The sequence below is a fragment of the Trichosurus vulpecula genome, chromosome 2 (genome assembly GCF_011100635.1).
Source record: "Trichosurus vulpecula isolate mTriVul1 chromosome 2, mTriVul1.pri, whole genome shotgun sequence".
In the NCBI taxonomy this organism is placed as follows: Eukaryota; Metazoa; Chordata; class Mammalia; order Diprotodontia; family Phalangeridae; genus Trichosurus; species Trichosurus vulpecula.
The window spans coordinates 193,384,233-193,401,685 of record NC_050574.1 but is presented as its reverse complement, the minus strand read 5'-3'; the positions used below and the strand labels follow the sequence as shown (position 1 = coordinate 193,401,685).

General features: G+C 39.5%; 1 protein-coding gene across 2 annotated transcripts in view; it reads right to left on the bottom strand.

The window, feature by feature from the left end:
• FRY (FRY microtubule binding protein) overlaps positions 1 to 17,453 on the bottom strand; it is a 325,197-nt gene that overhangs the window by 10,863 nt on the left and 296,881 nt on the right. For both annotated transcript variants that reach the window (XM_036743232.1, XM_036743231.1), the window contains exons 56-58: positions 15,628 to 15,777; positions 14,580 to 14,678; positions 9,852 to 9,935 (exon numbers count right to left, since the gene is read on the bottom strand). In XM_036743232.1, coding sequence (XP_036599127.1) covers positions 9,852 to 9,935; positions 14,580 to 14,678; positions 15,628 to 15,777 — 333 coding nt within the window. The remainder of the gene's footprint in view (positions 1 to 9,851; positions 9,936 to 14,579; positions 14,679 to 15,627; positions 15,778 to 17,453) is intronic.

The following is a 17,453-nucleotide window of genomic DNA, read 5'->3' as shown; positions in this document are numbered from 1 at the left end:
CACACCTCTTGATCCTTTAGTATTTCCTAAGCTACTTTTATGCTTTTAGGCCTTTTGTGGGGATACTGGCTGGGGAGACCCAAGCCACAATACATTTTCAAAGTTTTAAATTCCTCTTTAAAATACTGAGGAATTTCCATTGTTTTCTGTGCTCCCAAGTACCTCCTGAAGTCCTGGCTCTGTGTTCTTGGGATACCCTGATTCCTAGAACAGCCACAAGTACATATGACTAAAAGATATATTTTCCTGATAAGAAAAAGGATTAAAACAAAAACTCCACTAACTCCCCTAAAATCTCAAATCCCAACGATGGGACACACAGACAAGTGGGTAAACAGAATGGGATTCTGCAGGGAGCAAAGCAAGCCCAGAACAACCTAGTTTCAATGCTGATTAACAATAACATCAAAGGTTCTTAATCATGTTTTTGTGCAACCTTGGGGACTTAAACAGGGAAACAGCCATCTAAGAGAACTAGACTATGAAGATATAAACATATCATAAGTATTTAAAAAATCTCTTGTCAGCGTCAGCACCTTGAAGGCAGTGACTGTCTTATTTATAAACTGTATTTCCCCTAACATTTCACATGATCAGTGCTTAATAAATATTGAATGAATAAATGTTAAAAACCTGAGAACCACTGCTTTAAACTGTGGGATAAAATATAGATGAAAAATGGCCCAAAGGTAAAAAGGAGACTTTTTTTTTTCTGCACTCAAAACCAAACACAAATGCTCCCTGTTTACTATTCAGGCATGAGTAATACTGTACCTAAGCAGCAGTTTGCTGAGGTGTCCTAAGGTCCTCAGTGACCCTAGTGAAAGGCCATTAGGCCCTAGGAAAAGCCATTATTTTAGTTACATTCTGTCTTGACACTATTTAAATAAGAACCAGATTTCTCACGAGATTGGAAAATTTTATAGCAATTTGTTGCTAAGTAAAATAGGCTGGGGCTAGACCTAGGTCTTTGAAAGGATGGATGGCATCCCATAAGATCCTTGATACAGGGGAAAACTCTAGACCAGGGATGGGGAACCTATGGCCTTGAGGTGGTCACATGCAGCCTTCTACGTCCTCAAGTGTGGCCCTTGGACTGAATCCAAACTTCACAGAACAAATCTTTTTATTAAGTATTTTATTAAATATTTAATATTTATTTAATTTGACTTTTACTAAATCTAGTCTAGACTTTTATGTTAGCTATCAAACATTTCTAATATGACTGGTAGATTCAGGCAACCTACATGGCTCCTTTAAGAATCAGGCAAACATAAGTAGTCATCAACTTGAAGAAGAAAAACAGGCAATTTAAAATCCTTGCTCTACAACACCATTGGTGAGCTTCCTTTCTTATATTTCCATCTTGGAACTTAGTTCTCAAACTGTGCAAATTTAACCATCCAATCACAGTGCTGCTCAGCTATAACTCCTTACCTAAGTCATCCAAGAAACAGGAAGTGCCATGTTCAGGGTCCTGGCAGATGATACTGATGCTGTATTAACATTTAAACACTAATTTATATCTATTCTAAGATATTTACCATGATTACTATATTTCTACTACTCTCTCTAAGGGGTAATGATCTCTGAGCTATCTATCATTCAAGCATAGATAGCTGCCTTTAAATTTGGCTTATTTGCTAACAAATTACATTTTCCCTCTTATATCAGGGACAGGAACATGTTTGAATACACTATCAGTGCGATATTTGCTCACAAAGCTGTATTAGGAAGTAGGCTGTGTGGGTGTGGATTTTAGAGGCCCCCCCCCCTCATTATTTTCTGCTTTGATTAGATCTTTACAAGGGCACAGTCAGGAAAAACTCAGGCTTAGTTAGAATACTATTTTCCTTTTTATCCATTAACTTGTGACTTAATGCATTCTCCTATGAAGCCATTTATGACAGTTTTATGACTCTCAAATGGGTGATGACGGATAGCTTTTCACCACAGGAATGCTTCAGTCACAGTAGGACATGGTGCTGGAGTTTCAGATTGCAGATATCAGGCCAAGTCATTGACTGGGAGGGTCCTGAGGGCTGGGAGTCAGCCTAGGAGAGAGTCAAGCAAGGTCTCTGTTTCCCTTGGATTCTTTGGGGATCAGGAAATGTAAAGAGCTTTGGCTAGCTTTCCAACTGAATGTCTCACTTTCAGCTCAGCAAAAGATGAGGCTGGAACACCTTTAGGTGTCCTAGGGCCAGTGGTCTGGTTACATTGATTAGTCATGCATAACTAGAGTCAAAAGCAAATGTCCTAAACCAGTTCTTTCATTTTCTCCTCCAATGCCAGCAGAAATAACTGTAAATGTTCAGCTTTCTCCAAATAACAGTTGAGGCTATCGTAGAAATAAATTACATGAGTATCATATAAATTATATACACATTATATACACTATATAAATAGGAGTAGAGGCTATATGAATATGCCTTTTGTATAAATTAATTCACCATGACACCTCACTAGAGCCTCAACTCCTATCCATAAGTATTGAGTTCAAGTCAGATAAAGGCATTTTCCTCTCCTCTTTTTGAGTGGCAGGCTGAGAGGGCACCTGTAGGAGATGTGATTATACATAAATGAAATCAAGAACAGAAACCTTTAGGTATCACCCAGCAGGATCAAAGAAAAAATTAGCAAGAAATAGAAATCATTCATTTAGCACTTTTTTTTTTCTTCAAGGATAATTTGTCTCCCTCACTCTTTTTTTAGGACCAGTGTCTGTAGGATGAGGGTTCAAGAGTCCTTGGGATACTGAGTTAAACTTTGGAAAAAACCTACTACTGATAGCCAACCTAAGCAGGTAATCAGAGAGGAGCAGCCTTTTGTTTTTCAGCTATAATTCTTTCCAGTGTCTCCGACTTCTTACATTTTGATACACGTCTGATATTTCTGACTCAAGAGAGCAGAGGAGAATGTGGAAAAGAAGCATTCACTACCTGGGGAAAAACAATCAATTTCTTTCTTCTAGAGACTCTTCCTCAAGCATTCTTACTTATGTCTGTCTTAAATGGAGGGAAATAAACAAAGGCTATTGAGAAAGATAGATTTAGATTGGCATATGGTTTGGTACAATAGAGAGAAATTAATGTTTTCCTGCTCAAGCTCTATCCTAGTGTCCACCTTCATGCTGGTGATGCCTCCCCACCAAATGCCCTCCTGTGGTAGTAAGTTTGTCCCCTAATCTCTGGCTGAGGAAACACCCATGCCAGCCATGCTTTCTCCATGACTCGTGACTCCTCAGAATCGTTCTAGACTTTGCCCTTGCCAGGGTACCTCTCCCACCTCTTCTGGCTTTTCTGAAGCATGTTATATGTTGTTTTCTCCCATTAGATTGTAAGCTTCTTAGAGCAGCGGCTGTCTTTCTTTCTGCTTGTATTTTATTCCCAGCACTATGCACAGTCTCTGGCACATAGTAAGTGCTTAATAAATGTTTCCTCTGCTATCCATGTGTCTTTCTAAAGTTGCTCACATTTCTATTTCCACTGTGTTGAACAGTATAGCTGGGAAGGAGAAAAGAGCCTTTTGGCCCAGTTACTGGATTAGTAAGGTTTGTACTAACCCTCATGTCACAAACCACACACACACACACACACATACAAATCTCTGAAACAAAACACCTCAATATTTATTATTAGCATATTTTGATCTTTTTAAATGGAAATTAATGTCCCAAGCCTAGAGTCTATAAATTTAACTTTTGCTCCTATTATCTATCCCTAAGCTATAGGGCCCTTTATATACCTGAAAGTTGTAATTTCTTGCAAATATGTGGGGAGGAAAAATTATTCAAATAGAAATAGAAAGCTATGCTTCTGAAAAAAGCATGAATTGAAGGGATCCATGCAAAAGCAAACAGTGTATTGGGTCTTAACTTTTCTTGAGAACTGCTTTTTTGTTTGAGGCCAAAGAGTTTGTATAGTTCAGGTTAGCAAAAGAATGGGCCTCCTGCATCATTTGACCCAACTCTTAAGCTTTTTTTTCCTGCTCTATACTCATAATAGTAAAACAGTTAATGGCTACTCTCCTAAGACTTGTACATTACATAGCTTTTGTGCCAAGTGTGGCTCTATTTCCAAGTTTCTACTGGCAAAGTAAAGTGGCAAACTAAAGCTGTTATTTGAGTTAATTTAGACAAACTACTTTTCTTTGCCTAAACTGTCAAGAGTTAGAGCAATTTTAGGCTGACTAAACTTAGGTCTCTGGACTAGCTTCAGTCTGTTAAATATAGTCCATGCCTCCCAAAGAATCCAAAACAGCTTTTTCTATTACTTTTCTTCATGCTGTGGGCAACCTGTTGCTGGCAGAGACACACAGGAAATGTTTGGGCCACTTCCCTATTTCTGAGACTAACTTCACTATGAGTTGAAGCAGGGCTGATATTCACCACCTGGTCAAGGTCCAGTTGGTGTTAAAGAGCTGAATATCAATGGCTACCCCAACTCTCCAAACATAGCTTCTCTAAAAAGCTTTCCCTGACTAATCCCGTTCTTACTTCTGATCATCTCTGCACTCGCATGGATACAGTTTTTACCATGTCCGTCTGTACTTGTGCTATGGGAATTTTTAAAATCTCCTTTTTATTATTTGGGACTCAAGATCATTCCTCCTGCAATTTTTGGTTAACTAAACGTCTCACTAAAAAAAAAAAAAAACGTTAACTAAAACCTCATCAGAGCAAAGCTGTCCCATGGGGTGTGAAATTTTATTTAAGAGCCTTCAGCATTCCTTAGAGAAGAAGTGGAGGAAGACTATCCACAGTGCCTCACTCTTTGGGCCTATATAAATCCTTTTCCTAAATCAGCTTAATTGTGAATCCTCTTAATGTAGTTTAATCTGTAAACTGACTTAGTTTACTTACAGAGTTTGTTTCCTCAGGGGATGTATGAGACTATGACTAAATTTGTTAAACTTTTATGACACTGAAGACAGCATGGGTCTGTCTTCTTTTTACCTTTTGTGGCCTTAGAGGAATGTACACGATTGCAATATGTAAATGAATTATTTCTCTGTCACTCTGCTTTTTAATTTTTCCTATAAGAAACCCTGTCAGAATCTTCTTACTTGTGTAGGTTTTCTCCGAACCTATGCTTGAGCACAATAATAAAACTAAGGTTTTTACCTCCATAATTCCCATGTGGTGGTCAATATACATTTAGCATCATTTACATGAACTCAGAGTGGAGAGATTTCTCCCAAATGCTTTGTTTAGGCATCCGATGTTCAATTGTTCTCTAATCTCTTATGGTTGTTTGGTCAACAAACCTGTACTTTAAGTTCCCTGAGGCCAGCCACCACATTTTCTATTTCTTCTGTATACAAAAGCCAGCACCTGACAGTACTGAAGACATGAATGAACGTCCTGGTGCCCTCTTAATCATCAAGTTTTGTCAAAATATATGGAGAAGAAAAAGAGTGAGAAGATGGAGCAGGGAGCCAGAAGGTGAGACTGAGGAGAAGAAAAGAGAAGACCAGATGAACGAAGAAGGAAGAATCAGCAAGAACAAGAGAAAAGGCATAAATACCAAGAGAAAGAGAGAGAAGCACCAACTGAAGTAATAAAAATAAGTGGACAAAAAATTAAAGTCATGTTTTATGTTTCTTCTTAAAACATATGAGAGATGAATAGTAGAACCTCAACCTAAATGCTTCTGGAATAGGGTGCTCTGACTCAATGAATTTTCTGATTAATTTGGTGTTAACTAGAAAACTCCTTCTGTTTTGGTCCTTGTTAAAAAGTGTTTCTAAAATGTACCAAGCCATTTTCCTTACTTAGTAAGTAAAGTCTAATGAATCCTCTTTGATGAGTGAAGACCTTGAAGTACCTTGGGGTCATCATTTAGATTATTCATAATCACTGCACTGAACTTGGAGGTAAATAGAAAAGACAGGAAATTGGGCCAGATCTGCACTGGTCCCAATGTATAATTGGGGAACTGCTTTCTTAACTAACTCTTTGATACAAAAACACATTTTCCTATGATTTAGTATGTTTTTTTCTTACTGTCAATACAGCAAAACCAAATCTGGACAGAAGCTATTCTGCTATTTTATTTTTTTTACGGTCTAAATTCACCCACCACTTTTTAGTAGATAAAGAGGATACAGCCATGGTGCTTTGAATTCATCCTCTTTGCTCTCTGTCCTTTCTTCTTCTTCTTTCATTTTATCCCTGTCATGAGGCCAGAGTGGTGCTAGGAAAGAGCTAGAACAAAGCTTCTGAGCACCCTGAAAACTGCATCCTCTGCATTAAAAAAATCGGACGTGCCCTGAGTTCCCCTGTCTAACAAAGGCTTTGAACTTTCACTCCAATGCAGTCACAAAATATAATACCAACCTGTTATGGAGAATGGAATTTTCAGGCATAAAAATAGGCATTTATAAAAAGTAATATTGTAAAAAGTCTCTGTTGTACCCTGCCCAGAACGCTGTACCCTATGTTGTCTACCTTTAGGCGGCTAGGTGGTGTAGTGGACAGAGCACTGGCCTTGGATAGAAAAAAACCTGACTGGTGTGACCGAGGCAAGTCATTTATTCGCTTTCAGCCTCAGTTTCCTTTTCCGTAAAATGGGGATCATAGTAGCACTTCCTTCCCAAGGAGGTACAAATAAGATTTTATATTTATCTATATCTGTATCTCCCCTTCATATCTATGTTTATATCTATCACACACATACACACACATATCTCAAGGATTTTTGCAAATCATAAAGTGCCAGAAAAATGCTAGCTGTCGTTATTGTGATTAGCCCTGGCTGCGACTGAAGTGATAGTGGGGATTAGAGGCAGTACTAGGGTGAATTTTAGGGCATAGGAGACAGTCAGTTTTAGAGAAGGAAGACAAACACAACGATATTTGCCCTAAAAATATCAGTTCTTTGGCTTCCCCTTTGCTTCATTCAATGAAACAATTACTTAATTCTGTAGTTTCACAAAGGTGGGGGAAATGGTATTCACTACCGACAAACCACCATTTTACTGTTCCAGTGTGCAATTTCCTTTCTTTTAAAAAAAAGGTTTCATGCCTTGTTTCTGTTTACCTCCTTTCCTTGTCATGCAGGCAGACACTCAGAACATTTATTCTCAGACACCAAGAGAGCTAATTTGTATGTAGTAGATATTCCGGGATAGAATCTTGGGTCCTCAGCCTCCATTGATGAAGACACTGTTCAACATTGACAAGCCTCCTTAATAAACTGTGATATTCACTTGACAAGGTTAACTGTGATAGGGTGTTAACCTGGCTTAGGTACTTGTTGTCCCAGAACACTAAGAATATATAACTGATGAATCACTTCTCATTCTTAGACTGAGCCAGGCCCTCTCTCAAAGGACAGCTGCAGAGAGGACCAGAGCTGACCAGATGAAGTTAGACTGAAAGGGGTTGGGCCTTCATGGACTTGGTCCCCTGGAGGGAAAGGCCCCTTCAGGGAACCTTGTCCTCCAGGGAGGAATTCCTGGACCAGTAGAAGAATTCCTACATCAAGCCTTCTAGACCAAGGGAGCAAGCAGGAGCTAAAGCCAAAGAACATGAAGGGACAGTGAAGGAACAGTCGATGAATTATGTGGATTGTAGAAACTGGGGAAGGCAGTTTTTTCGACCCTCCGGGTGGGTGGGATAGGCTGACCCAGGGTAGTATTATAAGCTTGGAGGACCAGACAAGTACCTGCTTCAGGAAGTGGGGCCAACTGGTGAGCAAAGGACAATTTATGGGCACAAACCAATCAATCAACAAGTATTTATAAAGTGCCTATAGTAGTGCTAAGAATTATGCTATATAGTAGGGCTACAATTACACAGAATGAAACAATGCCTGTGAGAAAAGCTTACATCCTAATGCAGGATATGCATCCTTTGCATTTTTGGTTGTGTGAAAGCCTTTAATAGCTAAAAATGGCACTAAGACTTTTGGGACGCCCTCTATCTCTTGTTCTTTTAGCCTGAAGTATTGCATGAGTGCTGAGAGCTCTTTTCCTTTTTCAAGAGACAACCAGACTTGAACCAGATTCTTCAAGGGGAAAGCTTGTGGGGGAGGAGAAGAGGCGAAAAGAGATTTGTATGGAGAATACTCCTCCCCCCTCCAATAAAGTCAGGTCATACAAACCTAAAGCTGGCCATAGAATACATGCAGTTGTTCCTATCTAGTCACAGGCTCATAGAATCACATATTTAGAGCTGGCCTCCATTTCATGGATGAGGCAACTGACACCAAGAGAGCTTAAGTAACTTGCCCAGGGTCACACAGGTAGTAAGCAGCAAAGTCAGGATTAGAACCCGGGAATTCTGTCTCCAAATCTGATGTTCTTTCTACTGCACAATGGAAGTGTGGTTTGCCACATTTATGATTTATTTTTTAAAAAGCCAATTGTAATGTTTAAGAAGGTCCCATAATGGCAGTTCAAGGAACAAAAAATTTGTTCTCTATCCTTAGGTAGCCATATGGAAAGCAAAGATTTCTCTCTGTCGCCCTCTCAATATGTCTCAAGTTTTCTTAAGAGGAAAATTTTTCTATGTTTGATCTTCTTTGCTTGCTCTGTTTTTTTAAACCTTTCTACCTGGACTATAATAAGGGGCTCAAGCCTAAGGTTGTAAAAGATGGCACCTGTCTCAGCTGAGGTGTAGGTAGCCACCATCTTGAAACAGACAATGAAGAGAAGGGAGTGTAGTACTGTGGGAAGTACACTGGATTTGTAGCCTGGGGACTTGGGCATGACGAGTGACAATTTCTCTGGACCTTCTCTTAATTGTAAGAGGAAGGGGTTGGCCTAGATCATCTCTATCCTAAGAGTTTAAAATAAACATGCCCATGGTAACAGTCCTGTCAGCAGGGATTATTTTCAGTCATTATTACCAAGCTGAACTTGAATTGAAACATTCTGTAATTCACTGCTGGGTTCTTTCTACCCTCATCATGTGCCACTTTTGCACAATCATCTGATGCTTCTGGCCCATTCTCAGGAGGCCACATGCTTTAGCTGCCTCTTTTGGTGGCAGTGATGAATTGGGAACAATTTTACCCATAATCCCACGTAGTGACAACGGCACACATTTACAAGATGGCCTGCTCAGCTATGTTCTGTGGCTGTGAAATAATTTAAAGTCGTCGTATTAAAGTGAATACTGACGTAACTTGCATTGTGTTTGGCAATCTTTGCTGAAGGTCTTATAGTGACCTCAGATCTTCTGAAAGAACTAATTAGGGTGCTGTATTGGAGAAAGAGCACTGGAGTGGGAGTCAGGAGACCTGGCTTCTGTTCTTGGCTTTGCTACTCACTAGCTGTGTGACCACGAGCAGGCCGCTTGATCTCTCTGGGCCTCAGTGTCCTCATCTGTAAAAGGGGAGGGGGCAGGCAGGTTAGATGATCTCTAAGGTTCCATTTCTTCCAGGTCTTAAACTCTACCAACTCTAATGGTTCGGCAAAATGAGAGTTAATGAAATTCTTTATATGCTGTAGTAATAAAGATTTGTTAGAAGATGATTAGTATAGTTAAGTAGTAAGAAGAAAATCAGAGATGCATACTTACATGGTTTTGTTTCTTAAAAAAAGCAGATAAATACACAATAAAACACTGACGTGCTCTCTCCAATAAGGCGTGGATTCCTACGACTAATAACACTGTCTTTTCTACAAATACATGGCATATCTCCCCCTTTTCTCTCATTCCTACACTCAAATTTCACTAGCTATTTTATAAAACAAGTTCTGCATTTTATGTTTCACACACTAAAGCCAACTTTATATTATGAGCTCAGAGCACAGACTTTTTATGGGAGTGGGGGGCAGAGGGACAAAAAAAAACACACCAAGTCAAAGCACAGAAGAGAAAAATACTAACAATCTTTTATTACCTTTTCTTCAGAGTCTCCTGGTTGACAAGTGATCACTCCATCTCTTGATCCTCCGGCAAATGTTGCCTTGCAATTTGCAAGCCACTGTTTTCAGAAAAAAGACAGGCATCAGAAATAGAAGCACACAGATAGGTTTAGCAATGGCTTGAGAATATTTTAATGTCAATTCTCAGCATAAGATAAAATCTGTTCTGTATTTATTTGCATGGCATAATAAGCTCTTGCTTTGGTGAATTTTTAGAAAACCCTATCTTCTTTTAAATTGTGCTGAAATTATAAGTATATTATCTCTCTGTATGGGTTCAATGATCATCATAACTCTTGGTTTTAGCACTGTTCAAATCTCAAGTCCTGAAAATATATTTCATAAGCCCTTGCTTAATGTAGGTTTATACCTAGAATATTTAGGGTCTAAATTTATCTCTACTTTTTGAAGCAAAACACATAAATGCACAAATGGTGGAGACCTTTTAGAACACTGGTGTTCTGGAACTAAGAAGACTAACCCTGTTACAGGCTATGTTACATTAAGCTTTTAATTAAGTAGCTATGTTTTTAGAGGAACATGACTTGATTCACGATATATCTGAATCTTCTAAGTGGACAGGCACACTCTGCTTGTCTGTACAATATAGTAATCTCCAGGATGGTAATATTTTAATTATCTGACTTCTGATATCTCTAGCATTTGGAAGAAAGGTGAATCTAAAAGTTTTTTTTTTAAGAGAAAAAGGGTAATTTAAAAAATCATTTATTTATTTATTTTGCTATTAATACACAGTGAGCGTCTGACAATAACAAAAATTGCAAGGAGGGGTAGAGACAAACCGGAAAACCCTAATGTGGTTGGTCACTTTGCTAACCTAAAGTTAAAAAAAAAAACTTATGATGGCCACAGAAGTCAGCATGAAGGGGCATCAGCACAGGAGAAAATGGTAAGGGAAAGAAACTGGGGTAGGAGAAAAAAAATCAAAGAAGAGAGAGGATCAGAGAGCAGGATATACCGGAGAGAACACTGGGTGAGGAAGTCAGGAGGATGCTTCCATTTCCTCATCTATAAAATGAAGTGTCAGGTAAGGTGATCTTTAAGGTCTTTTCCAGCTCTGAAATTTTATGATCTGTATGTGAGGGGAGAAAATGATGCCCTTATCAGATGCCCTTTCAGAGAAAGGGCAAGCTAAGTCCTAGTCACCAAGCCTTACAGGTTTTAAGGATTAGATTTAGTTCTGACTCAAAAGTTCTCCTGCTTTGACCAATAAGGCACGAAAACAGAGGAAAGGGGGAGGGGAGACATGTTTCATAGTTTGGTTAAGTTTTTAAAGAGAGATTCATCTCCTGTTTGGGGTGAGAATGGCTTAATTTGAAGAACAAATACAAACCAGCTGTAATTATTTGTCCTTAAAGCTCTCTGTTTGGTTACTGAATAATTAGCTGCTTAGGAACTAGTTAACAAAGTTAAATGCACTGTGACTAAGGACTTGATTTGGGTAAGAAAACTGTGGTCTATCCTTTCAAGTCCTCTCAGAATCAGTTTCTTAAAAACAAAGGAAAAATCTGCTCGGATTAGGGCCTGCCAAAGACAGGTACCATCTAGGACAGCAAACCCAGAAGGCTGAAGACACAGGCATCAGTTACTGTGATAGACAGATAGTCATAGTAACAACAGTAATAATTTGGTGAGTTGTTTCAGGCATGCTCAACTATTCATGGCCCCATTTTGGGGTTTTCTTAGCAAAGATAATGGAGTGGTTTACCAATTTCCTTTTTCAACTTACTTTTCAGATGAAGAAACTGAGGCAAACAGGGTTAAGTGACTTGCCACAGCTAGGACATGTCTGAGGCTGGCCCCTAGATGCCCTCATAATAATAGCTAATATTTACATGGCACCTACTATGTGCTAAGCACTTAGAATGATTTCATTTTATCCTCATGACCATCTTGGGTTGTAGGTGCTACAATTTACAGATAAGGAAACTGAGATTTACAGATAAGGAAACTTAAATGAATTGCCCAAGGTCACGCATCTAGTTAGTGTGAGAAATGATTATTAATAATCGATATCTTGGGGAGATTCAGAGGCCCTCCCCTTTTTCTAAATTCCTCATTTTAAAAAGTTCCCTTTTTTTGAAGGACATTACTGATAATGAGATTGCATTGACTCTCCTCATCTTGGTCAGATCCTGGCCAACCTTGAAAAGAATTTAATCTAGAGTGGGGGAGTCCATTGTGTTCTACAGGGTGTCCCTAAAGTCTGGACACATAGGCAAAAATGCATATTTTGAAATATTTGGAATATTAACAGACCTAAGCCCTCTTGACTTCTTTTCCTGGGGTATCCTAAAGGAGAAGGTGTACTCGATGAAAATCACAGATGCACCACACTTGACTGAATGCATAAAGAGTGAATGTGCTAAAATTGATGGCAATGTGGAGTTATTGCATAGTGTTCACGTGAATCTTGCAAAGCGCATCAACCTTTGCATCACAAATGATGGAAATCATATGGAAGATGTTATTTGTTAATATTCCAATTAAATAAAATGTTGTTGAGAATTTCATTCATTTCATTTCTTGAAAATATGCATTTTTGCCTACGTGCCCAGACTTTAGGAACGCCCTGTACTCAAGTTTGGGTAGAGACAGATCCTTTTGTCTAGATAGCCCAAGGCTGGGAGTGGTCAGGTATTGCTGGGGATGCTTTGAGTAGAGATAATTTTTTTGTGCAAGGGTCACTCTCAGCCCCACTGACCAAGTACTGTTTCGAAGGCTATATAAACTGTAAGCCCCACTGCCATGATTGTCTTTGGTCTGAGAGACACGGCCAAATGACCATCCTTTTATTAATAACCTGCTGGGATTATTAATAAACTTTGTCTCGCTAACCTTTTTAAACATCCAAACTAAGGCCACAATTGACTCCAGGCCCAGTGTTCTATCCACTCCGTCACTTAGCTGCATTGTATTCCATTACTGAATAATGGAATGGTTCCTTCCTTATGATGCTTGATAAAATAGTGTATGAAGATTGGAGCTTATAAAACAAAATTAAAGGATGATTATTCTCACATGATGATTAAATTAGAGGATGATTATCCTCCCAAAATAATTTCTTTGCTTTATAAAAGGATCCATCACAAGGACCCTTTAAACAGTGAGAAACCCTGCTGTGTTTAAAAATATGACTTAATTTACAAAAAAAAATCTCACTTATACACAACTTGTCAGAAATAGAACTATGTGCCATTTCAATAAACTCAGTGAGAGATGAAATACTTGGAAGAATTTAATAGTGCTTGAAAGTTATAAACACATGACTTCAAATCCCTGCGGAAAGATCTTCACCAATTGAGGGGATGACATCTTAAAAGAGATGCCTAATGGTAGAGCCAAGATGGCAGAGAGAAGGCAGGGACTCACCCAAGCTCTCCCAAGTTCCTTTCCAAACAACTTTAAAATAATGCCTCAAAATGAATTCTGGAGAGATATAATCAACAAAAGGACACAGAGAAACAATTTTCTAGCCCAAGACAACTTAGGAGGTTGGCAGGAAAGGTCTGTCTCATTGGGATGAGAGAGGAGCACAGTCCAGCAGCACCTGGCAAGCCAGCAACAGATCTTGGGGGTGGGGAATGGGATAGGTGGTGTTACTGAATCCAAAGCTGCAGCTTCTGGAGCTCGCAGCCTACAGATGGCAAGGGAGTCAGACAACTGGTCAGAAGGAGATTATGGGGAACCCTTTGCTGCTGCTGGGTGCAGAACTCTGCTGCATTGCCCATGTGTACTTCCAGGTCACAGTGGCAAGGAGGAGCACTACAGCATGTGGCCTCAGGGGAGCAGGGACCCTAGTCACAGTTCCAGGGTGGAAAAGAGTGCTTGTGGTTGCTTACAGACTGAAGCATAGGCCATGGGAGCAATGACCACATCTCTCCCTAGATCATAACACCTGGGAAGAAGTGGCACTATACAGACCCCCAGAACTAGCTCTGAAAACAGCAGCATAGAAAAACCTGAATGAAGCTTGAGAGCAGAGCCCAACTTTAACATAAAGTTAAAGTCAAGATACAGGCTAGAAAAATGAGCAAACAACAACAAAAGAACTTGATCATAGAAAGTTACTTAAACACAAACTTAGAAGAAGACAACAAAGTCAAAACAACTACATTCAAAGCCTCAAAGGTAAACATGAATTGGTCTCAGGCCCAAAAAGAATTCCTGGAAGAATTTAAAAAGGATTTTGAAAATCAAGAGATTCCCACTTTTTTTCTGGCTTCTTGATAGAGGCATTACAGAGCAATACCTGATATATTTTTTCCTAAGGATGTCACTAACATAACTGAATCCAGCATCATTTCACTCCTGATTTTAAATTCACACCCTGATCTCTATAGAAGGAAAGAGTCATTATCATCTCTACCCAATAAGGAGGTAGGGAGAGGCCTTAAGATTTTGACAGGCCACTTGGCCTCACAACTCAAACTTGAAGAGATCATAGAATCACAGAGTGAGAGCTGCAAGGGTCCTCGAAGGTCATCTTCTCCAATAGGCCCAGAGAAGCCCAAGTAGGTCCAAGGTCCTACTGGTAAAAAGCAATGGAGCTGGGCTTTGAATCCAGATCCTTGCCACCCCCTCCCCACCGGCCACAAATGTTCTTTTTTCTGCTTACTGGCCACACTAAGCATCAACTAATCCAATAGCAAAAAACAAAACAAAAAAAACACATGACTTACTGAGAGAGTGGCTTCTTTCCTGTTGTTGTAGGTATCCAGATATTCTTGCAGTTCTAGAACACTGAATTTCAGCTTGTCAAGAAGTCCGCAGGACAGAAGCTAAAGACACAGGAAGAAGTTTTACAACAATACAATTAATTATATACAAATGTAAAGGCGTCACTGTACAAATTGAGAAGAAACTCTATTCAGAAATATTGCCAGAGCAGGTGGTGGTATATAGGGGAATATACATATACTGTGTACATATAACCATTACATATGTACATATATAAGTGTGTACATACATTTACGTATGTAGGCACCTAGGTGTTGCAGTGGATAGATTTCAGGCCCGGAGTCAAGAAGACTCATCTTTGTGAGTTCAAATCTGGCCTTTTACATGACTGAACAACAACATATATGCGTGTATGTGTATATATGTATATGTTTATAAGTCACATTTACATAGTGCTTTAAGTTTACAGCATTGAAAGAGTGGGGTGAGGTGGTAGGCAGTACAAGTATGTTTAGTTTCACCTTACAGATAGGGAAACTGAGGCTCAGAGAGCCTAGGATCTTAGGGCTAATAAATAAATGTCAGAGTCAGGATTCAAACCCAGGGTTTCTCCTGGGTTTAAATCCTGTTTTCTTTCCATATCCTTTCCAGTAGTTTTCAATGCTGTACTGTTATTAGTTGTTGCTGTTGTTCAGGCGTTCAAGTTATGTTTGTTTCTTTGTGATCCCATTTGGGATTTTGTTGGTAAAGATAGTGGAGTGGTTTGTCATTTCTTTCTCCAGCTCCTTTTACAGATGAGGAAACTGAGGTAAAGAGGGTTAAATGACTTGCCCAGGGTTACACAGTTAATAGGTATCAGGAAGACTTGAGGCTGGATTTAAACTGAGGCCCAGTATATCACCTGGTTGTGGCCAAACCACAGAGCTTTAACTCTAGGATGCAGCTGAGTGTCTTGAACATAGTAAGCACTTAATGAAGGTTTGCTGATTGACTGCATGACTGTCTCAGCTGGGCATACCATTCTGTTAATCTAGGACAGGGGATACTCACTGTCTCAGCATCCACAAAAAGTGTCGGGCATTCAGAGCAGGAGGTCAGCATTTGGGAAGAACTAACAAATTTGGAGCCAATTCCCCGAAGGTTGTCCCCGAGGTAACTGGCTGCATCACAAGTCAGGAAGCAGAACCTTTTCTGAATATTCTGGAAAACACACACAAACCCCGCCCCAGTCCCCTCAAGTCATTGGCATCTTTATCACATGAAGCGGAGTTGTCTTCATTCCCCCAAACTATTATTTATTTTTCCTTCTTTAAACAATGAAAACAAGCATGAAACACGTTCTCTCCCCTTGCGGGGAAGCAAATGTTTGTTTTAAAAGTTTCCTAAGTAATAATCTTCTGAGGCCAAGCTGAAGCTGAGGAGATCGAAACTATTTTGTTTTTTATTGTATGAGTGGGTTCCTGTAATCACACATACTCAGGGAAGAATGCATTTATTGCTGCAAATTCCCTCTGTTTGGGTGGCGCACTGCTATTTCTCCCATCCTCTCTGCCAGCACTAAAGTGGCATTTTTTGGGGGGTGCATGGATCCTCGAGACCCACGGAACCCAGGCTTCCTTATTTAGTTCATAACTGCCACTGTTGTACATACAACCAACATACAACCCATACGGTTCATTCAGCTATAAGTACTTGTCTACATTTGAGAGCTGCCCGCGACCTGATTGGCAGGACAACAAGTAACAAATTTATAAAGGAAAAACTGAATTAAAAAATACAGTATGGTGCTTCCAAAGTTACAGGAAGTTTTTCTGTCTTTTTTTTAAAAAAAAATCAAATTCCCTTTTAATTAAATACAGGTCTATATACCTAGACATGAGATGTTCAGACTCATTAGAAGATAAGTGGGAAAATGGTCAACAGACACCATCAGGCAATGGCTGCAGAGGATTAATTAGAAGAAAACTGAACATGAGGTGTCTGCACAGATTTTGTCATCTGCATTTGCTACACAGTATGCTCCTGTTGTTACTAGGTAACATTTTATAGAAATGGATATGAGGTGAACACAAGACTTTTTTCTATGCATGAAGCTGAAAAAAATGAATTTAAACCATCTTACTATGGAAGAGAACAATGTCTGAGAGATGAGGAAAATTCTGAAGGCAAAGCTAGAATTTCATCTATTGAAAAAGTCAAGCTGACAGCCCATGTTCAGAAGTGTATTTCTTGTAGTTGTCCCCCAGTACAGACATTTACTCTGTGATAAAAACCAAGTAAAACTTCCCCTTTGTGCTCAGCTTATGAAGAGTCTTCTTTCTGTTAATGAGAATATTCTCTCCACCTAGTTCGGTAATAGACAAGGCCAGGGCAGCAAAGTATTATCCATACAGGAAAAATTTTAATGGTTGAAAAAGTCTGCTACATCAGGGTTGAGGGAGGGGTGACTGGGCAAATATTTGGTCAGGCCAGTTTTGAAATGTGAACCGATGCCCTGGTAAATAAGCGTCAGATGACTGGGATAGGATACAGGTGGAAAAAATAGGGACTCTGATAGAGGAGGCAAGTCAGATGAGCTGAGGAAGGCTGTGTGCAGGAACTAAGGCTCAGTGGATAACTATGGAGATGAAAATATGTTCAGAAGGCCAGTTTAGCAACAGATTAACTTTGAGGCAAGGGCTGGGCCTACATCAGAATCAAGAGTTGGGATTTCTCTCGAAAGGGTAAACTTTCATGTCAGAGATTTGCTACCTAATGTCCTCCTCTAAAAGAGTGGCTTTGTGGTCATTGTTTAGTTGTGTCTGACTTTCTGTGGCCCCATTTAGAGTTCTCGTGGCAAAGATACTGAAGTGGTTTGCCATTTCTTTCTCCAGCTT